This window comes from Tamandua tetradactyla, chromosome 2 (genome assembly GCF_023851605.1).
Source record: "Tamandua tetradactyla isolate mTamTet1 chromosome 2, mTamTet1.pri, whole genome shotgun sequence".
NCBI classification, from domain to species: Eukaryota; Metazoa; Chordata; class Mammalia; order Pilosa; family Myrmecophagidae; genus Tamandua; species Tamandua tetradactyla.
Window position 1 is genome coordinate 51,060,983 of NC_135328.1, and position 26,243 is coordinate 51,087,225.

At 47.6% G+C, this 26,243-nt stretch overlaps 3 protein-coding genes across 10 annotated transcripts in view; 2 read left to right on the top strand and 1 right to left on the bottom strand.

The window, feature by feature from the left end:
- Positions 1-1,533, top strand: part of DNM1 (dynamin 1) — a 51,890-nt gene extending 50,357 nt beyond the window's left edge. For both annotated transcript variants that reach the window (XR_013169486.1, XR_013169490.1), the window contains exon 24: positions 36-1,533. The gene's annotated coding sequence lies outside the window, so the exon portion shown is untranslated. The remainder of the gene's footprint in view (positions 1-35) is intronic.
- On the bottom strand, positions 1,293-17,374 carry GOLGA2 (golgin A2). 7 transcript variants are annotated; one of them, XM_077146030.1, is made up of 27 exons: positions 17,295-17,374; positions 14,929-15,039; positions 13,955-14,035; positions 11,894-12,007; positions 11,549-11,592; positions 11,364-11,427; positions 10,871-10,930; positions 10,615-10,695; positions 9,748-9,786; positions 9,417-9,479; positions 9,236-9,329; positions 9,012-9,118; positions 8,699-8,757; positions 8,251-8,389; positions 7,307-7,396; positions 7,096-7,203; positions 6,727-6,814; positions 5,950-6,287; positions 5,536-5,649; positions 4,648-4,893; positions 4,492-4,567; positions 4,165-4,253; positions 3,676-3,891; positions 3,494-3,596; positions 3,290-3,396; positions 3,062-3,212; positions 1,293-2,970 (listed from the first exon to the last, which is right to left on the bottom strand). In XM_077146030.1, the coding sequence occupies exons 2-27, from the start codon at positions 15,022-15,024 to the stop codon at positions 2,753-2,755; spliced, it is 2,985 nt and encodes a 994-aa protein (XP_077002145.1). In that variant the 5' UTR covers positions 15,025-15,039; positions 17,295-17,374; the 3' UTR covers positions 1,293-2,752. The 7 variants fall into 7 exon arrangements, with proteins under 7 accessions (XP_077002145.1, XP_077002134.1, XP_077002152.1 ...); XM_077146019.1 differs by having other exon boundaries at positions 17,287-17,373; XM_077146037.1 differs by lacking the exon at positions 17,295-17,374 and adding an exon at positions 17,043-17,266.
- Positions 16,553-24,158, top strand: SWI5 (SWI5 homologous recombination repair protein). Its single transcript, XM_077128090.1, has 7 exons — positions 16,553-16,701; positions 16,836-17,051; positions 17,187-17,247; positions 17,366-17,515; positions 20,475-20,596; positions 21,333-21,427; positions 23,831-24,158. The coding sequence occupies exons 1-7, from the start codon at positions 16,553-16,555 to the stop codon at positions 23,893-23,895; spliced, it is 858 nt and encodes a 285-aa protein (XP_076984205.1). The 3' UTR covers positions 23,896-24,158.
- The last annotated feature ends 2,085 nt before the right edge of the window (positions 24,159-26,243 follow it).

A 26,243-nucleotide genomic window follows, 5' to 3' on the forward strand; every position in this document is an offset into this window, starting at 1 on the left:
CCATTTTCTCTTTTCACTTTCTCTCCAACTGCCAGCCGATCGGGTCAGGCAAGTCCATCCCGTCCTGAGAGCCCCAGGCCCCCCTTCGACCTCTAACCAGATCCCTCCTATTCTTCGGAGACTTCCCTTTCCAAGCCTGCCTGGATGGCTGTTCTGTGACTTGACAGTGGCTCCCCTATCTCCAAAACCTCTACCTTCATCTGTGACTTAGTCTGTTGTAGTGGTGAGCTGACACATTTCAGGCGTGATGGTGAAAATTTATGCCCCCTCTCTGGTATTGCTCCTGCCCTATTCTATAAATATCTATAAATACTCACATATACATACATACATATATATATATATGGCAGATACAGCCTTGCCTCTCGTGTTGAGAACTAATCAGCGGGCAGTCCCTGTGGAGTCTTGTGGCACAACTACAAGGAAACGCTGTCACCCTGACATCCCCCCTCCAAAGCGTTTCATCTCCAATGAGCCTCCCTGTCATGCCCAGCCTGTGGACAGCCAGCCCCTCTCAACATCTTCCCTGTCCCTCTCCCCCTTGAAGCATGGGGGTGCTGCACGGGCAACTGTGTGGGTCTCTGACCACTACCAGTCTTGCTGTCTCTTGGCTAAGAATAAAACCCATTTCTGGATGGAGAACAATTTGTGTCCTCTCTGCTGGCTTGTGTTATCTGCAGAGCTAAGGGGGGCAGGTGAAGGTTTAAACATTGGGCTGGGAAGGCCCAGCCATTGCTAAGATGCTGTAAGGAGTAGCAAGAAAAATCTGCCTCATTTCCAAGCCTTTCTTGGAAAGCACTAGGGGGTGAGCTTGTCCTCATCCTGTAAGCTTTGCTCTGGCCACTAGGGGGCAGAATCACAAATTAAACCTGGGAGCCCACACTCTGGAGGGACATGAGGAATAGGCTACCAGGTGCAGGTGAGATGGGCAGGGTGTTGAGATGAAAAAAGCCTGGAATGAAAGCATTCTTGGGTTCTGGCACCCTGCCGTCCCTCCCCAGGATTTAGAAAATCCCATCTGTCAAATGTGAGGCTGCTGGCCATTATGACAGATCTGTCCCCTATAAGCCCTGTGGCAGATACCATGGTGTCCCCTAGCATTCACCTAGTAGTGTGCAGGTGACAGGCCTGGAAGACCTCCAAGGGCCCACGTGGATGTGCGCAGACACACTGAGTCTCAGAAGTCAGAAGACTGCCCCCTCTGCTGGCAGGACCCGTTCCCCATCTGGGTACTCACACCTGGAACACAGGACCCAGTGATGGGCAGCAGGAACACACAAGGCCAAGCAGTGTTGGCTGAATCCATTTATTCAGAAATTGAAAGTAAAATAAATATAGTTGTTATCACTAGGGTACCAACACCCTATCCCCGCCGCCCTCCTCTGTGCTTTACTATGTATCAATAAATATAGTTGTTATCACTAGGTACAGACCCTATTCCCACCTCCTTCCTCTGTGCTTTACTATATATCAATAAATAAGTTTCCCCCTCCCCCAGATAACAGAACACCACTCCATTTACCAGCCCCAGCCTCCACTATTATACAGGGGGCTGTCCTGCCTCCAGGATATACAAAATGTTACAGTTACAGTATTTACACTTTGAGGGGATATCAATCTCACCACCAGCCCATGCCCTTGCCTAAATAAATGTGTGAATACTGCCCAATAGGGAAGCTGAAGAAAATGGTACCAGTGTCCCCACCAGTGCCTCTGAAGAGGGGATATATGAGCCCCTCAGAATAAAGAATGAATTTGCTCCTCTATATAGGTGAGGTATGAGTCCCCATGAACAGGGGACTTCTTGGTAGGGGGTGTGAAGGCCACCAGTGAGCTTTGGCTCCTTCAAAGAGGCAGTCCTTCTAAATAAACTACATTTATTGAGCCTATGGCTCTTTTTTTTTGGTCTTTGTGTTTTTGGGGTTTTTAAAAATTTTTTTTTTGTTTTTTTTCCTTTTTTTTTTTTTAACCTGTATTGAAAATGTTTTATTCTACTTTATAACAGTATTTTGGGCTTCTCAAAAGGCATAGTTTTATTCCTATTTAAAGAATTAAAAATTATAATAATCCATATTTTTCTGTTTGGTATTCCTTAAAGGCTGCATATGAGCCTCTGGATAGCTGCATTTTGTTCCAAGGTCACACACTGACAGTTCTGGGCTTGAGAGTTAATGAGCTCAGTTCTTCCTATTTATTCTTTCTTTTTTTTTCTTTTTTTTTTTAACATGGGCAGGCACCGGGAATCGAACCCGGGTCCTCTGGCATGACAGGCAAGCATTGTTGCCTGCTGAGCCACCAAGGCCCACCCCCCTATTTATTCTAGAAAGACAAAATTATGCTCATCCTTCTATGGAAGGAAGCCTACAGCTCATCCCCAATAATTTTTGAATTGTACCTCAAAAATACTTCCACCTGGAAATTGAAATGACTTACTTTACCAAGCAGGTTTCTATAGGAAAATGTCCTGCCTTTTTCATATATACATATACTTTTAATTTATTTATTTTTCTTTCTTTTTTTATTGGAACTAAATAATCATAGCCCAGAAATTAAAACATAGTCCTATCCTGGCCAAGGTAGCAAGGGGTCTATGTGGCTCAACACAGCCCCTCAGGGGCCCCACCTTGCTACTCTAGGGGTAATGGGTGGTAGAAAAGGGGGGCAGGGAAGGAGGTGGGGAAGGAGTGGTAGGGAAAAAGTGGGGACCTAGCCCCCGACCCCCTTCCCTGGGTGTTGCCTGCCAGAGACAGGCTTAGATGACCAGAACCTTCACTTCTTCATTCTCATCTGCCCGGTAGAAGAAGGGGATGCAGGGATTTTTGCCCAGTCCAAGGTGATCCTGGGGATATTGAATCTCATGCAGCAGCTGCATTATCTGCTGGGCAGTGGAAGTCTCTGGAACAGTTTGACCTTGGAGGGCCTCTCCCGTTACAGATTCCACATCATTTGCCAGGTTCACCTCGTGAAGATCTGAGAAGAGAGAAGGCAGAGCTCTGAGCACCATGTGAGATCTCCCCGCTTCTGCCTACCTTGTCCACCTCTCCCAGAGTGCGCTACTCACCCTGGCTGTTGGCAGCTGTAAGCTCCTGGGGGGCTGGAGGCACTGTTGCCTCGCCAGCAGGGCTCTGGGAAGCTGCTAGAACTTTGCCATACCATTCGTTGCGCTCACCAACAAGTACTTTGATGAGCTCCTGCAACTCGAGCAGTTTCACCTGGACAGAGATATATGCTCAGCACTCCTGACCCTGCCTCCCTGCCCCTACCCACAGAGATGTTAAGGGCCTCCTACCTTCATATCTTCTTTGTCTTTTGCTAACCGGTTAATGTATTCCTCTTTTGCACGGTGACGCTCCTTCATTACTGCCCTCTGATTTTGGTAGAGGGCAATGTACTCACCTGATGAGAAAGAGGGCAGGTGGCCAGACTCAGACACTGGGGCACCCCCAATGTACCATGCAGCTTTCCTGCCGTGGAGCCTATCCTCCCTGCTTACCAATTGTATCTGTCTCTCCAGATAGCTGGACGCAGCGATGCTCCAGCTCTTCTACCCGATCTTTCAAATCCACTTTCTCTTGCATAATTTCTGCAAAGCGGTGCTAAGACCAAAATAATAGGGTCAGGACACAGCAGCAACCCACCCCCAATTCTTCTTGGCCCATGTCAGGAGATACTCACCTGCAGCTTCTCCATAGCCCTTTGCAGAGCCTGATGAATCTCTCCTGACACACTTTCCCCACTGGTCCCGGGAGGAGGGGGGGCCTCTGGCTCACGCTGAGATGAGGTCACCTGGCGTGCCAGGTGCTGGCAGCGTAGTGTTTGCTCCTTCAGCTGCCCCCGCAGCTGTGCCCGCTCTTCTTCAGCACTGGCTATGGCAGATTTCAAAAATGCCACCTGCAGGCAAGAGGTGCTTTTGTGGGGGGAATGCTAAGGAAGAACATTGAGCAGGGTAGCTGAAAGAAGCCCTTTCCTTTTCTTGGCCTCAGTGTGCTCACCTGTTGTTCAATGGCTAGGGTGGTGTCTGACCCGGCTCCCAGGGGAGGTGGAGGGACCAAGGGAAATCAGAGGGCAGGGAAACCAAGAGGTAATACAGATGCTCAGGAGGGACCACAGAGTGAGGTCCAAAAGGTGGGACAGAGAATGAAGAAGCAGCAGAGTCAGGCTCACCATGGCCTCTCGACTGTCTAGGTTTTCAGGGATGCTTGGCTCCGGACGCTGAGCCTCTTCATGTTCTTGCTTGCTGTCAAAAGCATCTCCTGTTGTGAGCAGCCAGAGGGGTCCTCAGACAGACAACCCGACAAGGTGGAGTGCGCCCCAGAAGAAAGTTCAGAGTCCTCCTCTGCCACTGCCTCACTATGCAATCCTGGGTCAGTGACTCCCCAGAGGAAAATTATTAGCTGTCTTAAGTGTCTGGTCTAACTTCTCAATCCTATGCTACTAAAAGTCCCCCTCTTCCTCTTCAGGCTCTCTCCCCCTCTGGGCAATCCCACTTACCTTCCCCAGGCAAGGTCATGAGGCCCAGCTGGGCCTGCAGCTGTTGGTTCTGCTGGTTGGCAGCTTCCAGGCGCTCCTAAAAGGCCACAATCAAGAGTGAGAAGGGGCACAGATTACTAGATCCTCATACTTAGGGGAACTCAGCAACTCCCTCACCTGTGTTTCCTGCAATTCCTGGTGAGTCATCTCAGCCATGGCCTTGCTCTGAACATCTTCATGCTGCAGCTTTTCCACAAGCTGGGTCTGCAGCAGTAACTGCTTTTGTAGCATCTCCTTCTCGGTGGCTAGCTGCTGATGGGCAGCCATGAGCTGCTGACAGGCGGCTATATACTGCTGCAGGTGGCTCAGATACTGGTCACGCTGCTCTTGCAGACCTTGGGCCTCTTTGCTTTTTAATTCCATCTGTAGGAAAACTCTGGGAGTGAAGGTAGGTTGTGGCACAGACCCCTCTGCTTGGGGCACGAACAGTGAGGCTTTGCTGCCTGCCTAGGCCTCTGGCCTCCTTGTCTAGAGCCCCAGCCTCATACCTCACAACCTTTTCTCTTACCATTTTAACTTCAGGCCACAAACTGATGGAAAGCAGAATCAACCAATATCTGTTAAATGCACACCACATGCCCCTACATGCAGTATCTCACTTAAGCCTCAAAACCTCTATGAAGAAAATGCTAATCTCCTGGTAAATTTAAGGAAACTAATGCATAGAGATGAAGTAAATAGTGACCAGCACAGCCAAGATAAGCATCCAGGTCTGAATTCAAGCAATCTACTATCATATCAATGTCCCTTTCCCTATAATCAGAAGCTCACTGCTTCTAGATTGAATGGCCCAGGGTTACCCACTCTCAAAGTCAGACAGCCTGAAGTAATGAATAGTTCCAGGTTCTGAAGGACTCTAGGGTCACCTGTCTTCCAAAGCTGGCTCTCTGTCCTGGCCCTAGAACCCAACTGCATCTCTGTCCCAAGCACTCCCACCCCACCCCCCTTCCTCTCCAGGACATGGTGCCTGTCTCCTAAGCATTTCTCCAAAGGGGCAGGGGTTACCGTCTCTTTGAGTTCTGCCAGGTTTTCCTGCAGGTCTCCCAGCTTCTTGGCCAGCTCTTTCTTCACATACTGTTCTGAATGCAGGGCACTGGTTACCTCCATATTTTCATTGCTCTGAACAGAGAGAAGTAATTAGCAGCCACCCAATGCAGCTGGAAACCCCAGAACTTGGTGTCCACCTCACAGCTCAGCTAAGGGTAGAGATAGGTTGGAAAATAGCCCCCCTCAGCCCGCTTAACATCTGAGCAGGGCTCTCCCATAGGAACCATTCTACATGGAGTTCTATACATCTAACACATCCCATTTTACAGGTGGGAAAACAAAAGCACAGAAGGGTCAAATGCTTTATCCTACACCAAAGGACATGGCATGTAAGAAATGAGGAGGGCCGGCAAGCCAGGGAGGGTTACGTACCAGCCTGATAAAGCCATTCTGTAGTTCAACCAGCTGCCCCTTGAGTTCACGGTTTTGGGAAAGAGCGCGGCTGATGGTGACGCGGTCGCTCTGCATAGTCTCCAAAATCTGCTTCCGTTCTGCTGCCTGCTCGCCCCAGAGCTCAGCTTCCCGCTCCAGCTGCAGCAGCCTCACCTCCTGCTCCTGATTCAGGAGACTTAAGCCCTCATTGTCCTTCATCTGGGCCTGCAGCTGCCCTGCCAGGTTCTCTAGCTCCTTCTGCAGCTTGCTAGCTTCTGCTTGCAGCTGCTGTTCCATCTCGGAGGGCACAGCTGGGGGATTCTGGGGTGGGGGTGCAGCTGAGAAAAGAAGCATATAACAAGGGCTTCTCACTTCTATAGTCTCTACAAATCCTCTTCTTGGTCCACAGCTCCTAATCCATGCTCCTCACCCCAAGCCCTGGCTTCCTTGCTAATAATTCCCCACACCCATATGATATTTAATCTTCCAAGCCACTTTCAAAAAGAGTTCTTTATATTTTTATGCCCAAGGCAACTCAGGATGGTTGACAGTGGGTACTCCATCCCCTTTTAGCAGATGGGGACACTGAAGCTCAGAGAAATTGTGAGACTTGCCAAAGGCCACAAAGCAAGTCAGTGCCAATTCCTGGTACAGACAAAACTCTTCCCCCTTTGCCACAATGCCCTTCAAATCCCACCGCCCAGGGACATTCTATGCCATCCCGCACCAGCCCTCTGATACCAGTTCTGCTCCCAGATCACTCCAGACCCAGCCTACCTATCTCGTTCTTCAGTTTAATCAAATTGTCCTCCAATTTCTGCACCTGACTCACGCTACGCTCCTTTTCCTCTCTCAGTGTTCTCATCTGTCCAAAGCACAGGGAGGAGGAATATATGAATATGGAAGAAGGCAGATAGAAGAATGGATAGGATGGGGAATGGAACTTTATCACCTTGCTTCCTACCCCCACCTCCAAAAAAACAAAACACAAAACACACAACCTCCCTTGGCCATACAACATAGCAAGTAAGATGATTCCCATTTTACAGTTGTATAAATAGAAGCCTAGAAAGATCAAGTGACCTCTGAGGGTGTGTGTGTGTGTGCGTGTGTGTGTGCGCACGCGTGTGTAGGGTCAAACCTTACCTGTTCTGAAAACTGCTGCACCTGCTCCTGCCAAATGGCACGCTCTTTACTGAGAGCCTCTGCAAATCTGTCTCTCTCTAGTTGCATATTTTTCAGAGTTTCTGTTAGCTGCAAGAATGGGCCTCAAAGTTAGGAGAGCTGTCACTGGACCTCACCTGCTCCCAGTCACCTGGCGTTCTCCTCCCAGGCCCCTCCCTCTGTAAAACCTCACCTGTCCCACATGTAGCTCCAGCTGTGCCCGCTCCTCCAGGGCCTGCTGTAACTGCTGGCTGCTCTTAAGATCTCCAGGCTGCAGCGGTAACTGGATGAAGAAATACAAGGTTGGATCTGAGGAGCCTAGACTGTTCAACAGAATGTTCCTTCCTCCACAACAAAAGTTTGAGCTAGGATTAGCCTAAACTCAGGGTCAATAAAGCTTTCTACCCCCTTGTTATTATTTTCATGTACGTAGGTTTTACTTTTAAGAACTAAATTCTTACATAAAGGAACTGGGGTTGTTTAGCTCAGAAAATATCTTAGAGAAGACAAAAGAACCCACTCACAGCCCCTTTTAAGTATCTGAAGGCCTACCTTCGGGAATAAATTAGACTTTTCTTGTGTTGCTCTAGAGGGAAGTGTAACCAATTTTGTGGTCTTACTTTTTCATTTTTATAGTATAAAAAAAGAAGAATCAGCGAAGGAGTGACTAGTAAAACATTACCCCGCAAGTCACTAGGTCCCTGATCTATCCACCGTACTGTGCTATCCTCTCTCCCATGAGGGAGGTTTCATGTAATGAAGATGGAGTATTGTTCAGTGTGAGTAATACTGGAGAAGAAGAGCTCTATGACCCAACAGCCTGACTACCTGGTTGTTACTAGCCAAAGTGTTGGCTTGGGCCCAAGGGGAAATAGACTCCTGGGCCAAATTTATAACCTCTAAAATGATGGCTTTCAACCAGGCTGCTTTAATTAAAAGCCCTATTCCTGGGATTCTGACTCCACAGTTCTGGGCAGGGCACCATCTGTGGGGTTTTAATCGATCTATGGAGATTCTATAGCAGGACCAGTGTAAGGATCTAAAGTTCCCAACTCTTGGCTGAAGACCAGGATGATCCCCTAGTACCCTGGCCCAGCTGGATGAGGCCTGGATTCCCTAGGGCTCCCAGCCCCTCACCGGTTTTACAAGTTCTATCATCTCCAGCTTCTTGTGCAGCTCCTCCATCTCATGCTGCATGGTTGACTTCTCCGTGAGCAAAATCCGAAGTTTCTCTTCTAGTTCTGAGTTATGTTGCTTCAGGTCCTCATTGCTTTTGCTATGGCCAGTGGCAGTGCAGAAAGGCACAAATAAGGAACAGAAAGGAACACTTTGGTGACCAACCCACCTGCCCTCAGCACAGAACCATTGAACTGTGCCCCTGAAAGTGACCCCAGAAATCAAGAGAGTCACAAGTGACAGGCCAGGGAGGACATGAGTTGTCTAAGGCCACAGCAAGAGCTGGTGGCACAGCTGGGACTAGCCTGGCTCTGCACACTTCCAAATCCATATTCTCCTCACCGTGCCCACTTGTAGTCCTTCCACTTCCTACCATCTACCACCCCCAACCTGCCTTCCCCCAACCTACCTTTGTTTATATAACTCTACTTTCAAGTTATCATGTTCTTTGGTTAGATCTTTGTTGGTCTACAAACACAGAAAGGTTAAGTCAGCATTTCTCAAGCCTAAGATGCAGTTTCTATGCTAATACCAACAGCAACAATAACTGTACACTTTCTCACCCAAACCATACTTTACATTTTTTCAAGGTTTTTCCAATCCATATTCTCTTTTTCAATAAGAATTCGGTAAGGATGCAAGAGGCAGATAAAGTGAACTAATTTAGAGCAGGTAAATGGAATTGCAGAAATATCATTCCCATTGGAAAAGCTGGGGCTCACCTTGTCTGCCTGCTTCTGCTGAGTGGAGACAGCAGACAGGGTCCGCTCCAGCTCACTTACACGTTGCCTTGAAGACTGCAGGCGATTTACAAGATCCTCTGCCTCTCCTGGAATGAAAGAGGTACAGAGATGAAAGCCAAAAAAAAAAAAAAAAAAAGGGAATCCCACTGAAGGGCTGACAATGCGACAGGGTGAAGGATGAAGGGGCTGTCCAAGATTCCTACCTGCTTTTTGCCTGACAGCCTGCTGAGTGTGCATAAGGGCTGTGTGTAACTCAGACTTCTCAGACACTAGAATTCCAATGGTCTGAATGTGCACCTTTGAGAGAAAAGTTAAATAAGTACTGAAAAAGAGGAAAAATAAATGTTTCCTAGGGCATGAAGGAACACCACAAAGTCCACTCACTTGCAGCTGCTGTCTTAGAGCCCCTTGCTCCTTTATAAACTTTTGTTCAAACTCTTGCTTGGCCTATAGGATGGGGTGGGGAAGAAATCCTTTACTGGGAGAAGGCAGAAATGGAATAACAAAAGACACATCCCCAGAATGCCATCAATGGCCAAGGATGGGCCCACTAATGAGATCAGATTATCAGGAACTCTGGCAGGGCAGAAGAGGGGTGGGGTGGGAGCCCTTTATTTCTCCAGTCTGGGAATGGGCAAGAGCCTTGGGCCTTTATGTCAGAATCTTCCCCCAAACCCATCAGCCATGTAACGAGCAAGCAAGGAAATCACATTACTTGATCCAGTTGATTCAAAGCATCTTGCTTTTCTTGTTTCTGTGGAGAGAGCCAAAGCCAGGTGTCTGAGGTTGTTCTCCTTTACTACATTTCCCAGACCAAAAAAGAAGGGGCAGGTAGGAGCCAAAAATGGATTTTACAGGAAAAGTTCTCAGACCCTATGGAAGCTAAAAGACAACTGTTCTCAAGTTCCCAAGAAAAGAGAACTTGGGTCTTCCTTGGTTTTCTCTCACAGTTATGGTATTGAAGCCTGAACCGGGAGTTCTTCTAAAGGACTATAACAAAAATCTCTAGAAATGGAGGGTGAGAAGGAGAAAGCAACCCACCCAATCTTTACTGAGCACATACTATGGGCCAGGCACTACCCTTAATAGCAAAGATAGAGGAATGCAAAGGATAGACAAGATCCCCACATGCCCTAACATCTTCATTCTAGTGGACCTTTAAATCTTTGATTTTTTTTAGTTAAAAGACACCTTAACTCTACTTCCTCAAGAAACCAAAACCCAGGAAAGAGAGGTGACTTGTCCAAAGTTAAACAGAACAAATTAGGGACTGAGTCAGGGCTGGAACACAGGGATCCTCACAACCAGTTAGGCTGGTGCTACTACTAAGGGGCCACAGCACAGGGCAAGTGTGGGAAGGACTCAAGCAGGGATGTTTGGAGAAGAGAATGGGCAAAGAGGGCAACAACACAAAGCCATGCTGCAAGCTCAGTGCTCTCAGTCCCTCTAGCTGAGACCTAGGCCCCCCAACACCCCATTCTCCCTTGGTATCAGAGGCCCCGGCCCCTTTCTTCATAGTCACAAGGGGAAATTGGAGCCGAGGGTTGACGCATGGAATGAGGGGACCCCACTGGACTCTTACCAACTCTTCTATCTTGTTAGTGAGTTGCTTGTTTGTAAGATTGCTGGAATCCAGGGCTAGTGATAGTTCTTGGTATCGGCTCTGAGGCGCATGCAGAGAGGAGGAGGAGTGAGAAGAGGGTTGGGGGAGAGGTAGAGAGAGCAACATTAGGGTTGGAGGGTGTCTGGAACTGTCTCAGTTGGCAGCTTCCACTGTGGGAGGAGATGGGGGGGGACTGGCTTGCAGGGTCACTTGGCCACAGTCCAGGACCACTTACCTCTAGATTCTTCATATCAAGAAATGATGTCAGGTCCTTCCCATTGATGTAGGATGAGGACTAGAAGAGATTGAAAGCACTCACATGGAGATGCTCTTCATCCCCAGTATCTAAGCCCTCTGGCTTCCTTTCTTCCCCATCAACTGCAAGTTTCTTTTCTGCCCAACTTGACCCTCTCTTCTTGTAATCCGTTATGCCACCTTCTCATGATTCCTATTTTCCCCTCCTTCTTTCCCTCCTGAGTAGCCCTCATTCTGTACTTTTCTTCAGTAGGATAAGAGAATGTAACCAACTTTGTGGTCTGACTTTTTCATTTTTATAGTGTAAGAAAAAGAAGAATCAGAGGAGTGAGGAGTAAAACATTACCCCACAAGTCACTAGGTCCATGATCTTTCCACCATACTGTGCTGTCCTCTCTCCCACGAGGGAGGCTTCTTTCTATAAAATTTTCCTTCCTCCTCTCTCCACTCCTGGGCCCCAATTTCTGTCATACCTCAGACACAAGCCCATTAAGGTGTTGCGAAATCTGTCGCAGGCTCTCAGTAGATGACATAGTCCTGAGGATAGAGGCATGGGGTCAGAGCTAAAGGCAACTTGATGAGAAAGAGAGGTTTATGGGCAGTGGCATGCCCCAACTCCCTCAGCCTAGGGACTGCTGCCCCCGTAAGAGGCACTCACTTGTTTTCATCCAAGGTAAGAGGACCATTTTCTGCATCATAGTTCTGTTTGGGAAGAAATACTTGAGGTGGTCATTCAGTTTCTGGTAAGAATTGTCCAAGATGGGGTAAATCAAGTTGATTCCAACAACTTTCCACCTCTTCCAAACTTAAGGAAAAGCTCAGTCTTGTCTAATCCCACCCCCACCCCCACCCATCATAGTTCTCAGGAAGGACACTTGGCTCTAGGAACCTAGCTACCTGAAGAAAGCAGAGGAAAATCCAAAGTAGGTATAGTCCTTTAGGAAGCAGGATGGAGGGGCAAAGATACGGTGGTACAATGGGCAAAGGGGGAAGAGACACAAACCTTAGGCGATGCCATGCTACTAGTACATGGGGAACTAGCACAGGCGAGATGGGCACTGCCAGGAGGGATGGTGTCATCAGCAGGTAAAGCAGGAGTGGTGCAGTCTTTGGGCGTCTGTCACAGAACAGAGCAGGGAATTAGGGGGACATGCAGGAAAGAAGGCACTGGGATCCTGTGGCAACGAGACCATGGACACAGGGGTGCGGGATGTGTAGAACAGGTGTTGCTGCAATGAGAGTGAATATCACACATGCTGGCAGGCTTTCTGGATTATGGATATGGCTCGCCTGGGCCTCTGCCACTCTGCAGCATTTTGAATAGCCAAAGCTCAAAGTAGAGCCTGCATATCCTCCCCCATGAGTACATGAGGGAGGACTTTGTTCTGCCTGGAACTGAGAAAAAGTCTCAGGCTCTGACCTGTGACAGCCATAGCAGGTAGGAGGAAGGTGTGCCAAAGTCAGGGAGAAGAAAGACATCATTCTTTCAGAAAGCTAGTTTGTGCCCCAGAGTGACCCTAACCCTTGGCCCCTTCTGGGCAGAGGACGGCAGTGATGAAGTAGTAGATGTGATCAACATGGCTACCTGCCTCTTTCCTTTTTAGCTCTCCTTTCTTCCCTCCACCATGGGAAAGAAGGTGAACAGCTGCTAAAGCTTGGCAAGGGAAGACCTTGAGAGGCTAAAGCTTGCCCAGGGAAGCTGGGCCTGGGGAGGAAGAGGCTACATCTGTGTCAGAAGAAAGGGCTGCTTTCTCTCTGGACCCTAAGACTCTGGCTTCTGAGAACTTCATGAGGACCTGAGGTGCCAGATCCCCTAAATGACTGGATCATCACACAACAAAAGCAAAACACATGGATTCATGAATCCTAGCACTGCGCTTCCCTCATCATGCCATGCCACCTCTCCTCTAAATCAACCAGGCAAGTCACAACAGCTTGATAGACCTGACCAACTGGGTGTGAACAGTCCTGTGATTTAAAAAATCTTTCTAACACCAGCTGATAGTAACCTTTCTCAGTCCCTTTCCTCATGCCTCATGGGGAAACCTCAAACAGCCCTTCTATTATGCCTTGGCAGATGTCTCTCAGGTAAGTTAGTTAAGGAGGGAGTGCTAACATCACATCTGGAAGAGGTCAGAGATCATCTCCTAGCCCTATGCACCCCCGATACCCTGCACCACTCCAGGCCCTGGCTTCCTGGAAGGTGCCCTGTGAGCTTATGATTCCAGTCATTACCTGTACTACTCCCTGTGCTTAGAATTCCTATCTCCCCCACTCTCCACATGGATGAAAACTACCCACCTTTACCCTTCAAACCAGCACCAAATGCCATTTCCTCCATCCTCAAGCCCATCCAGAACTAACCTCTACTTTAACTGACCATTTGTAATGTTGTCACATTCTACCTCACTTACTTCAGAGGGGCCTACTTCCCTCAGTGTGTACCACGTCTTGTTTATCTGTTTTCTCCACTGTTTAGCAAAGTGCATGGCCCAATGAACATGGCTGAGTGCTCAGGTGATTTTTAGAAAAGACTGGGAGCAGAAGATCCTAACCACTCATCTGTTTGGTTAACCTCACAGCCTTTACAATGAGCTCTTCTGAAAAAAGAACCTCAATTCTTTCAGCTATAATCTCTTACCCATATATTTCCTACACTCAAACCAAAAAGAATTCCTCAATTCGAAAAATCACAAACATCTTTGTGGTCTACTGGCCCCCTAGGAATAGATGATCTAAGGGCAAGACAAAGATTTTTAAAAAATCTCTCCTAGTCTGATAGCACCACTGGACATTCAATACCGAGGCCCAAATAGCTTATATCCCTGCTCTGAAAGTTATTCCTAAATTACCTAAGATACACTACCACCTTCTCCAAGGTGATAAAAGACTTGGGGGAAGGGAAAAAAACAATCAAGCAGGTGAAAAGATATGAGCAGGCTGAAGGTTAATGACAGCAACATAAAATAAGCTAGAAGTAAAGAATTCCCCAAACCAGAAAAGCCTCAGGAGCATGCACAGGCGGAGAGAGCAAGCCAGAGAGGGGGTCTTGGCACTGCCTCACCTTCCACTTGTCCAATGAGGGTAGTGCTACCCCATTGGAGCGGTTAAGGTCGGACACCAACACCTTCAGAAAGTCCTGAATCTACAGGCAGCAAAGGAGGAAAATAGGGGGAGGGGGGAGAAAGAGAGAAGTGACTTAGAAAGAGGTAAGAGTCAGGACAGCGAAGAAGAGGTGGGTTCAGGGAAATGGGATGCTGAAGAAGATACAGGAGGGGATCAATACCGCAGGCTGTGCCGTCCTTCCAAACAGCCACTTGCTGTCTTGCCAGAGGCAGAAATCAATGTACACAAATAAATGGAGAAGTTCACTAAATTAAGCAGTCACATAGACGGGGGGGAAACACACTTTTGAGTAAGGGTTCATTTGAACAAAGGGAGCTACAGCTAAAAAAAGTTTGAAAGATGCTGCTCTAGTCCAGCAATATCATCTTACAGATGAGGAAATGAGGCTCAGGGGAGGAAGAGATTTTCTGAAGGCAAACTGGTGGCAAAGAGACTCGGAACTCAGACCTTCTCCTAATCCTAGTGGCTGGGGCTTTCTTCATCACACCTTGGGGCTCTGTTGGGACTTTCTAAAGGGAGAACCTGACAGCAAGTGGCTGTTCTCATCAGCTTGGCTTCTCACTGAGGCTGGGAATGAGGAAAATCACCAGAGCAACAGGTCAAATGGAAACTACCATTTATTGAATATTTACTCTGTACCAGACCCTGTACTTAAGGACTTTTATAAAAACAGCAACAATTCTCATTTAAACTTCACAATATATAAATAAAACAGTATCTCTATTTTACAGATGTGCAAAAACAGTCCCAAAGAGCTTGAACAATTTTTCTAAAACCACATCCTTAGCAGAGGAAGACAAAGTCAGAATTCTTAACTAGCACTTAATACTTCCTCTTCCATAATCTTAACCCTTCTCCTCTACTGCTCTTTCTGCATCCCTATCCCCGGAAGCCTGGCCAGCCAAGACTCACATCCTCAGGTGAGTGGTCATCAGAAGTTGGTGTTTCAGGACCATTTTCTATCTTTTTTTTCTTCACTCTTGGAGGAACAGGAAGATTGTTTTTCATCTGAAATTCGCGTAACTGCAGAAAGGAAAAGGAGAGACGCTCATGAGAAATCTAAGCCCCTGGATGCAATCTGATTTAATGCCACACCAACTCTACAGGGTGTATAATTTTCGTTTAATTACCGAAGAAATGGACTCAAAAAAGTCAAGTGATAGGTAACATGGCTTAAAAAAAAGTTATTTAAATTTTTGACTTAGAAGTTCTGGGGTTCTCCCATAATCAATAGCTGCCAAGGGGAAAAACCAGAGATGGACATCGAAAAGTAATTATTAAATGGGCAAGACCAATACACTGTATGATTTAGAAATTAGATATAGGGATCCTTTCTATACTTCATACAGTAAGCACACTTCAGAGAACCCTAAGTCAAGAAGATGACATGAAGAAGATTCCCAATAGTGAAATTCATGCATTTTCCCAGGATCTATAGCACAGAAGATAAGCAGATCTTACTCTAAAGAGCATCAAATGAGGGGGAGTCTGGTCCCAGAATCTTAGGGTATTAGAATGTGAGGTAGACAACAAGAAATATTTCAAAGTCTCTCTGGAGAGTAGAAGCCTGGGAGAAAAAGCCAACAGTAAGCTCTCCCCTTGTCACCAAGCGATGTTGTAAACATTTTGAGATCAGCGGTGAAGTGTGGGCTGTCAATGTCTAAGGATGCGGTATAGCCAAAGTATGGGAGCCTGAAACCTCTCTGCCTATGTCCCACAGTCCCGAGTTCCCTTCAAGCTGGTAATCTGCTCCGCGACCAGAGAAGCCGGAAAGGGGTGAACACTGGGGATCGGATCGGAAGATCAAAGGCTGGTCCCATGGCGATAATGACAGCTCCGAGGGGGACTGTGACGTAACTGCATTCCATCTCTCCCTACCCTCCTCCGAGTCACCGCTCGGCGGTGGGGGAGGGGAGACCAGCGCCGGGACCGAGGTCCCAGGAGACCGGGAACCCAAGCTGGCCAAGAGCCCACGGTGGCTCGGTTCTGGGCAGCAGGACCCGAGAGCCCCGCTCAGAGCAGGGATCCTGGGGGTCACCGGCCCAAAGTCACCCAGGAGCGACGGGCGAGGGCGGGAGCTAGGCAGCCGAGGGGGCGGGACTGGCTGAAAAGACGAGAGGGGCGCCAAGGGGAGCCGAGGGGCTCTTCCCGTTTGCCTCAGGGGCAGTTCAGACTCTGGTCACCGTGTGGTGGGTCGGAGGGGCCTCCGGGCTGGGTCGGGAGCCGCGACCCAGCGCGCTTTACCTTCTTTCTGGCCGAAGCCAATTTCTGCTGTCGGGTTTCTTCCGACATCTCGGGAAGGGGAGGGGGACGGGGGAGCCACATCATCTAATCCCAGCAGCCACTGCGAAATCGCTTCCGCTAGCTACCGCGCCGATGTGTGACTGAGCCAGGGAAGGGAGGGACCAGGGAGGTACTAAGCAGCATAGAATGTGGGCGTGGCCTAAATCTCCCCGTCCATTGGGCGAGGAGAAAGATGACACGGAAAGGGGCGGGGCCATATCACTGTGGGCGTGGCCGGGAGGGTGTGCTCACAATGAAAGATCCTCGCGGAGTCACGTCTCCGCCCACTTTGGGGGGAGGGGCGCGACCGTTGTCTCCGCCCGCCTTGGAGGGGCGGGGCCCAACAGACGTCTCCTCCCACCCTGGGGGCGGGGCGCAACCGCTACCTCCTCCTACTCTGAGGTGGGGCGGACCCGCCTTTCCAGGGTGCGCGCGCAGGTCTCATTATGGCGGTTCATTTCCCACTCCGGGTTACCGTTACTCCTCAGATCTAAGACCCATCTCCAGCTCTAGTCCTGGACCCTCCCCCACCGCAGACTCCCCCTAGCCGGGGACCCCGGACTCCTGGGCTCAGGAGGTAGGCGAGGAGCGGAGAAAGGGGAAGGCTCAATCCCTCACAGCCCTTCTCCTGACTCCGCAACGGTTCCAGACTTTCTCACCCTCTCAAAACCCCGCTCCACCGCCCCACCAGACACTCCCTCCCCATCTGGGACCCTCCCCTTCCTCGAGGGTCCGGTACCTACCCTAATCTCGTGAGTATATCGCTACCCCTCCCAGCTGGATCCAGTTCGGGTCGCTTTTACTTCACATCTGCTCTTCCTCCCACAACCCCACAGCACCCTTTCCTCCCAGAGCACCCGTGAAGTCTAACTAGTTTTTTTCCTCAGATTCCTCTCCAGGACTCAACCAGGACTTTCCACTAGTTGCCGCGGGACCTTCAGATCCCCTGTGAGTATGTCTGTGCCCCCGCCCCCCCTACACTCGTACCTAACTACCTCTTGCCCTCCTCTCCGTCCTCAGCGGCAGGTGATCTACTCCTAGCCCTCATCCAGCGGTTGGTTCGCAGTGGCTGCTGGGACTGGATGATGTGGCCCCACCCTCCGTCCCCCTCCCTTCCCCGCGGGGTCGGAAGAAACCCGACAGAACCGACTGGCTTCGGCCAGAAGAAAGGCAAAGATCTTCCCTCTCAGACCTTATTCTGCCGAGAAACTCCAGGGTATTTCTCAATCCCTCATCTTCTCACCCCTACACACATTTTTTCCTCCTGTCTGCTAAGTTTGGGGGGGGGAATCATTGTCCTGTCCTGTCAGAAGCCAAATTCTGTGCTAGTGGCTGGAATCCCCTCCGCCCTGCCCTCTCCCTGCCTCCCAGATGTATTTGCTGGTCTCTGGCACCAGCCAACTCACCTGCTCACTGGTTTCTCCCTTCACCCAGCCCTACCTTTAAACATACCCAAAACTCTTCTGTCGGGAACAGGCATAGCTGCAATTGTCTCCTCTTCTCTAGCAAACCACCCCCAAAACATGACCTCCTTTGCCTTCTCCCCTTATCTCCCCCACCCCACCCCACCCCTGCCCCATGGGATTCCCACCACTTCCCCCACTCTCAAGTTAGACTGTGAAATACTTGGTACACATTTATGCGTTCAACATTGATTAAGCAACTGCTCTGAGGCTGGCATCAGGGATGCAAGTGTATGCGGTAGTCCCTGCCTCCCAAGGAGGCACAGGCTGAGGATGATGAACAGGCAGAATTCCAGGACCATATGAGCACATTTATGTGAGGAGGAGCCCAGACTTAGGAGTGCAGTGAGAGCTCCCCAGTGGTAGTGAAGTCAGAGGCAAGGGCTAACTGACAGGGTAGATTAGGCCAGATGATGTGGGTGGGAAGCCACAAGTTCACCAAAAGTACCAGGTTGATTGACCCTCTCTCTAAAAGTACCCTGATGTTACTTTCTTTCAGAGAGTCTCAGTATTCATTGTCTTTGACCTCCCTGTGTCTTCTGATTCTGCCTAGCACATTCATTCCCATCACTAACAAGTCAAGTCTTTTATTTTACTAAGCCCTTACTTTGCCTCAATCATTGTGGTTGATTCATCTTGCTGAATCCTTTCAACAACCTTTGAGGCAGAAGCGGATGAGGACTCTGAGTTCCAGAGAGATTATAAATCTCACAGTCCTGGGAGTGATGGAGTTGCAGCATTTAAACTGAGGCAGCCTGACTCTAGATCCTTAGCTCTTAACTAATACCTTCTTTGGGCCTCTTTGGAAGATACCTTATCCTGATCCTCCTCTGTTTTTCCTTGCTTGCTTGGCTGGCTCCTCTGCCTCCTGTTTCTTCCTTAACATGAATTTGGGTGTATTCTTGTGGTTCCACCATCCTCCCTCTATTGTTTTTTCTACACACTCCCTCAAAGATCTCACTTCAGTGCTTTCAGCTCATGTCAGTGCAGATGATTCTCCCATCTCTCTCTAGGCCGGACCTCTCTGGACACTTAACAGCTGCCAGCAGGATACCTCTACTTTCCTTTCCAACCATCCTCACATCAGTGGTCCCCTAGTCACTCAAACTGTCTCTCCTCCTTATTAATGGCACCACAGTTAATTATTTTTATTATTTTTCACAGCACTTTTATTATCCCTTCACCCACCCCATTCCACCCACACTGAAACCACTCTCAGTTCTCAAACACATTGTGCTGTCCCCTGGCTAAGGACCTTTGGATATACTGTCCCCTCTGTCTGGAATCCTTTCTTCCATCCTTTTCTTTTGCCATCTTTTTGCTTGCTCATCCCTCCGTATTCAGCTTTCTTAGCCTTCTCCATACTTTCAGGATTCAGCTTTCTCAGCATTCTCCCCACTTTTGGCTCAGCTGATTCACCCTGTGCTTCCACTTCAGGACACTTTTTAGACTTGTAATTAGTTGATTAATTATATGTCATTCATCTGACAAATATTGGGTGCTTCTTTATGTGACAGGTACAGTCACAGACACTATGGAATCAGCTTTGAACAAATGAAAGTCCCTGTCTTCATGGAGCTTATACTCTAGTGGTTTAAGGCAGACAATGAAAGTAGTAACATTGATGAAATGTTTATGTCAGGTGGTGATAATGCTATAAAAAGTCAGGGTAAAGGATAACAAGTGATTGAGGAGTTATCGTTGTAGACAGAGTGTATGCAGTGACATGTGAGAACAAGTTTCAGTGGAAATGTCTGGAGGAAGGGCATAATTGTTTGGTCTTTTCTATCTGGGGCCAGGCTTGATGTTTCATGAAGACAAGACCAGGCTTGATGCCTTGTCCATTGTTAAGCTCCTGGAGCTTTTCCCAATGCCTGGCAGATAATGCTGTCACTATTTGTTGGTTAAAAGCCACAGATCTAAGAACAGGAACCATGTCTTCCTTATTCTCTTCTGTCTAGACACTTCACGTAAAACAAATTGTTTTGAGATTAGCCTTCACAGCCTTTAGGGACAAAAAGGACAAAGATAAAACTAGCTCCTAGAAAGTATTTTGCCCTCCAGTGAGATTATAATTCCAGGGACATAGCAGATTTGAGAACCCAAGAAGGTGACCAGAAACGGAATTTTTTGGGTCAGATTGAGGAATAGGGTAGGTATATTAGTTAGGATTGGACTTGCCTGAGAGTGAAAGAAAGCTCCAGATAACAGTGACTTAAAAATCACTAAGAGGCAGGCAATGGTGGCTCAGTGGCAGACTTCTCATCTGCCATGCCAGAGACCTGGGTTTGATTCCCAGTGCCTGCCCATGTGGAAAAAAAAAATCACTAAGTACCCATGCCTCTATCTTGTCCTGCCATGACTTCAATGTATGGCTTCTATGTCATCTTCCAAGATAGTTGTTCAACACCAGCATTACATCTGCATTCCAGCCTGTAGGTAAGAGGAAAAGCCAGAGAAAGGCATGCCTTCTGCCTCGAAGGATGATTCCCAGATATTGTATACACCATTTCTGATTGCCTTCCATTTGCCAGAATGTAGTCATAGGGCTCATCTAATCCTAAAGGGGGCTGGGAAATATAGTCCCATTCAATAGGGAGGTAGGTTTCTATTACCACGACAAAAAAGTAGAGTGATTAATGGGGGAGGCACTTTGTAGACTCAGAATTACAGATAATTGGCCAGTCCAGTTAATGACTTTCTGCCACTCAGATGCTGTCTCCCAAGTCTGACCCGGCCAATGGAGCCAGCGAGGATTCTCTTCAGCTTGACATTCAGAAGCTGAAAGAGAAGAGGGACATGTTGGACAAGGAGATCTCCCAACTATTATCTGAGTAAGTCCCCTTTGCTGGATTCCTCGACATGGTTAAGAAAACTTTTGATTTGTGCCCAGTAACTGAAACTTGGTCACACTAGCTTAGCGTAAAAACAGGACTGTGCTGTTGGATTCATGGTGACTCAGTGGCCTTCAGGGCAGGGAGGCTGGTCGGCCTCAGGAGAGCCCAGAACTGGAAACTGGAAAGCTGTCAGGAGTGGAGTCAGTCACTCTTCCGGTCTCTCTCTTGGGCTCCCATTCTCTTCGTCTGCATCCATCTGCACAGATACTCTAGTCTCTTTCTTCAGCAAGGTTTTCAATGCATAAGGGAAACTGGATGTTCTATAGCTCCTGGATTTTACATTATACCATGCTGCAGCCCCATGGCAGAGATTGAGCAGACTTCAAATCCACATTTCATATTTGAGAGAATCTCACTAGACAGCTTGGATCATGTGCCCATCTGTGAGCCACTCAGCTGTGGTGAGGGTCACATAGTACTAATATGATGGGGCACTCCTCTCTAAGGATACAAGAAACATTTGCCAGGAGTAAGAGACTGGACAGAGACCCTGCCATCCATTAAGCTTCATGGTAGCAGGGTCTGTCTTGCCATCACTATATCCCCAGTTCCTATCACCTAGTAGACCCATAACAAGCACTTTTTAAACAGATGCTTCATTACTATCTGAGCCTTGAGTCCTCATTAGCTATCTTAAGGGGTCTCTCTTCCCTCTCTCCACCCTTCTTTCTAGAGGCTACAGTGTGGATGAATTAGAGGACCACATTTTACAGCTGCACGAGTATAATGAGATCAAGGATGTAGGCCAGATGCTGCTGGGCAAACTAGGTGAGTAGCAGGACTCTGGATCAGTAACCTGGGCTCAGAGGGAATCCCTACCCCCAGGGGCGGTTGGATTTTCTCCTGGGTCTTCTCACTTGCCAACCCTCCCATCCTTGTCAGCTACCTCACTCTCCAAATGCCTCACCACCTCTCTTCTCACCAGTCTCTGCCTTCCCTGATCACAGGAAACTCTTACTTGAAATCCTAGGTTTCTTTTTGCTTAGTACAGAGCTCGGTTCAGAGCTGCAAAGAAGTTTGAGAATGGGTTTGTCCATTTGTAGACTGAGGACTGAGGGCTCTCTGTCTTCCAGGGCCACTTCAAGTGGCTGAAGTGCTAAACAGGCAGAAACTGCAAAGGCAACCCTTTATGTCTTAAAAGAGGTATTTTGGAAACTCCCTATCCAGAGGGCTTTAAGCAAACCACAGGTACCTGTGTCTGAGCTGGTTAGGACAGCCTACTCTGGATGCAAGGAGACATGAGGATGGCCAGAGTGGTGGGCATTCTGATATTTGGTGGCCAGTGATCATTCAGGATAGTGTTCAGAACTTGCACTGTCTGCCTAATTGCTGTATGAGTTTTAACAGCTGTTCCAGAAATGCCTGACATCATCCAGATTCCACTGCAGGGAGGGCTTCTCTGTGTTTCTTTGGGGAATGTTCCCAGAGTAGGAGAAGGAGGGAAGTATAGATAGATAAAGAGAGGAGGATTACCAGGGCCCAAGGAGAAAGAAATGTGAGGGGAATGAAGCCTAGTAGTTAAAAGCATAAACTCTATTGTAAGACTCCAGCTTGACCTGTTGCTTCCAGTCCTATGACCTGGAGCAGGCAGCCTTTCCTACCTATTGTATGCCAGATATACTCAACAGGGTGCTGGGGACACTTTGGCGAACGAGACATCTGAAAATCTCTGTTCTTACTTGGCTTATGTTTTGATTTTAAAGGTAGAGGATAGGAGAGGGTACATGTCAATAAAAAAATAGACACAAGCAAAGTTAAAATGTGTTGAATGTTGAATGCTATCAAGGAAAGTTAGCATAAATACAAACTTGGCTGGTCTTTGTCCCCACTTGCAGGGAATGGAATCTCTGAATCTTTAGAATTTCTCTGTAGGAATATCTTTTGTAATTCATGGTGGGCCAAGGATCACAGCTAATGAACTATTCATATGGAAGGAGATGACAGGGTGGGAGCAGCCATACCTATAGTCTTAGTCTTTGACCACAGCAAAAGACAACCATGTGATTAGGGATCTGGAGAGTGTGTTCAACCATGGGGGCAATGATTTCATCAGTCATGCCTACATAATAAACACTCATAATAAACATTCAAGGTTTGAACACTTGTAACTTGGATGAGCTTCCATGATTGATAACCTGCTTTGCTGTGCCAGGAGGGTGACATGTTCTGATCCCACGTGGAAAGCACACGGAGGCTTGTGTTGGAGACCATCCCATACTGTGCCCTCTGTGTCTCTTTTGTCTTCTTATTTGTATTATTTTACTATAATAAAGCTACAGCTGTAAGTATAGCACTTTCAGTGAGTTCTGGGAGTCATTCTAGCACATTATCAAGCCTGAGGGGGTGGTTGGAGCCCCCAAATTTGTCGCCATTTGGTCAGAAGTGCAGATGACCTGGGCTCCCAAATTTGAGACTGGTGCCTAAAGGGCAGTCCTATGGGGGATTGCCCTTAACCATGTGGAGTCTGGCCTAACTCCCAGGGAGTTCGAGTCAGAATTGAATCAAAGTGAACTGAGTTACTGCAGTATTGGAGTTATTGGAAGTGGCAGATGTTTTTGCAACCTACATAGGAACAAAGAGTAGAAATGGGGAATACTGAGGTGAACAAGGGGGCGGGTGGGTGGAGAGATAAAACTATCAGAAAAGGCCTCTTAGAGAACACCTCCCATGGAAATAAAGAGTGTTTGAGGGGAAACAGCAGGAGGAGCATTACAGAGGCTCTGAATGGACAAGGACCTAGCCATCGGCCATACCAAGAAGGCAGGGTTTTTTAGCAGGTGTGGAATCCAATCCAATTTACATTTTAACCAGGTAATTCTTGCTGCTCAGTGTAGAGAATAGATTAGAGGAAGCTTCATTTTACTGCAAATTCAGTGAGTCCTTGCAGGTTGAGTGTTGAATACAGTGTCTGTGCATAGCCATTGTAACATGCTCAGGTGGGAGCTGTTACTTTGGGACAACCAAAAAGGGCATACAAGAGAGAGACCCATAAGGAGGAACTGGAGGTTAACTTAGCCAACTAGAGAAGAAAGACGGTGCAGGTGCAAGTACCCCTTTGAAGCCAGAGTGGTGGTCAGGGGTGGGTCAAGTCATTGATTCAAGGGACAGGGCTTTGACCACAGGTCCCTCCCACTTCAACACACTAACATTCATTTCCTTCCTTTCTTTCAGCTGTGATCCGAGGTGTCACCACCAAAGACTTATATCCAGAATTTGGTCTGGACATGGATGACTGAGTGGAAAGCTCATGGCCTATCGTCCATGACCAGCGGACTGGTGGATGTGGACATAAGTAGTGAAAGCCCAACCAGTGCACCCAAGGGGGCTTTCTGTGGGAAAGTTTCAGAAGTCTTTTTCTAGAGAGCCCAGGCTGAATCTCTCAAGGAGCCTGGGGAAGAAGGAAACAGGGAGAAAGCAGCATTCTGACTCCAGGGTTCCTGAAATGTTGGGTATATATTTACATATCCTATTTATAAATAAATGCACAATCTTGGTGTGACTCTGTATACTGATTTCCTCTCCGGATAGCCCCCAGTCTCACTCCTGAGAGCCTGCCTTGGGCTATAACAGACTTACATGTGCCAGACACTGTGCTAAGTACCTTCCATCCAATACCTCTAATGCTTAAAACCATCTTATGAGGAATTAGTATTACTACCCTCAATTTACAAATAAGTAAATTGAAGTTCAGAGAGGGAAAGTGACTTATCCATGGTCACACAACCAGAAAATGGCTGAGCAAGGGATTTGAGCCAAGTCTGATTCTGAAGGTTGTGCTTTGAAATAATTGTCTTTTTGCATTGGGGGTAAAGCAGGTAAGAGTAGAGAGTGAGGGGTGCGAGGGTAGTACAGTAGTAGAATTCTTGCCTGCCATGCAGGAGAGCCGGGTTTGATTCCCGGCCCATGCGCTTCCCGGACAAAAAAAGAAAGAAACCTAACAAAAACAAACAAACAAAATTCAACAAATGGTGCTACAATAACGGGATACGCACACGGAAAAAGAATAAAATTTGACCCCCACCATACAAAAAAAAAAAAAGATTCATTCTCATTAAATATATTTAAAAAAAAGAGGAGAGCGTGAGCCATGGTGACATTGCGACAAATTATTCCCTTGTAAGTAGATGTACAGAGCAAGATTTTTAGTCCCCAGTTGTAATTCTCTGCCAAGCAAAGGTGAGCTATTGTATCCTTTTCTTCATTGCAAGCTGCTTATCATGAATAATTATCACTGGCAGAAGTGGAATGAGTGAGTGAGTGACTTAACTGCTCAGGCTACAACGTAAGCTTTCACACTGACTTGCTAAGTCCAGCTGCCCCTCTGGCTCTGTCCCTACTGAACACTCTCTTAGAGAGTGACAGTGTGATTAAAGTATAGTTACTGAAAACCGGCTATGCAAGTCAGGCCTGGGTTAGAGTTCCTGCTCTTCCCACTTATGAGCTATGTAATCTTGGGCAACTGACTTGGCCTTTATGAGAGGGAAATGATAGTAGGTACTATATTCCTCAGGGTAATAATTGACATTAGTTACCTCAACAAACAATCGTAAAATCTCATGGCCAAACATAATGCTTATTTATCTTGCAAAGTCTAGTGGCCCTCCATTTCATAGCTATTATGCTAAAACTCGTGGCCACAAGAGTCACCACAGTAAGGGAAGAAAGATAGAAAAGGCACATCAAGTTTTCACTGAATCAGTCCCAAATTGGCAGACATCACTTCTCCTCACAGCCCACTGTCCATAACTGGTCACGTGACCCAAGTGACTGCGCGGACAACTGAGAAATGAGGGTGAGCATGTAGGTACTTGGTGTACCCAGGGCTACTTTGAGAATTCAGTGAGCTACTGAATGGGAAAGTGGCTAAACAGGGCCCAGAACCTAAGTATATTTGGTAATCCAACTCCCCTTTAGTGGGACAGCAACCCATCCTCTGCAGTGACATGTCTATTTGGTGGCCACGCTCTGGTCCCAATCCAGGCTTCAGACATGTGTTTGCATTGATACATCCTAGAGTCACTATGAAAGCTTCTGTGACACTGGCCCCAAGCAGCATGCATTCTCATTTCTGGGTTTTTCTTGCCATTTTTTAAACTTTGTACTTTCACATCATAATGTCAACAGTTCTTCACAACTACCTTATGAAATGGGTTTCATTATTAACCCTATTTTGCACATGAGGAAACAGGCTCAGAGAGGGGAAGCAACCTGTCAAAATCTCACAGTGAGTCAGTGGCAGAGTTGAGACCACAGCCCATTTCTGTCTTTGATACCGCACCTTGAGGCCTCACACTGCCAGGTAATTGATGGCTCTGCACTGGATTCTGACCAGATTGGGTGTCCTCTAAGGACAAGATCACGTCAGATTCAACTAGGAACACCACCTTTCCTATCTACTGCACCTTACACATACTCAGTATTTGCCTAATTGAATGTGGCCTTCATCATGTTACCTTAGATCTTTGGTGCAAACTAGATCTAACCTGAGATGGAACCAACACTGGATCAGGTTTCTTAGATTCTCACACTCCTTAGGTCCCATATGGCTCTCAACTTCCTGGGCCACATTATTTTACAGGGGAGT

Excerpts from the sequence above, each read along its gene's own strand:
- GOLGA2 (XM_077146004.1), bottom strand. The coding sequence starts at position 16,344 with ATGATGTGGCTCCCCCGTCCCCCTCCCCTTCCCGAGATGTCGGAAGAA. Across the intron at positions 4,894-5,535 it reads TGGCAGAACTCAAAGAGACG|ATGGAATTAAAAAGCAAAGA; the intron begins GTAACCCCTGCC and ends GTTTTCCTACAG. Across the intron at positions 3,892-4,164 it reads TAGACAGTCGAGAGGCCATG|GTGGCATTTTTGAAATCTGC; the intron begins GTGAGCCTGACT and ends TCTTGCCTGCAG.
- SWI5 (XM_077128090.1), top strand. The coding sequence starts at position 16,553 with ATGAAAGATCCTCGCGGAGTCACGTCTCCGCCCACTTTGGGGGGAGGG. Across the intron at positions 17,052-17,186 it reads CCGGTACCTACCCTAATCTC|ATTCCTCTCCAGGACTCAAC; the intron begins GTGAGTATATCG and ends TTTTTTCCTCAG. Across the intron at positions 17,248-17,365 it reads GCGGGACCTTCAGATCCCCT|TGGCTGCTGGGACTGGATGA; the intron begins GTGAGTATGTCT and ends GTTGGTTCGCAG.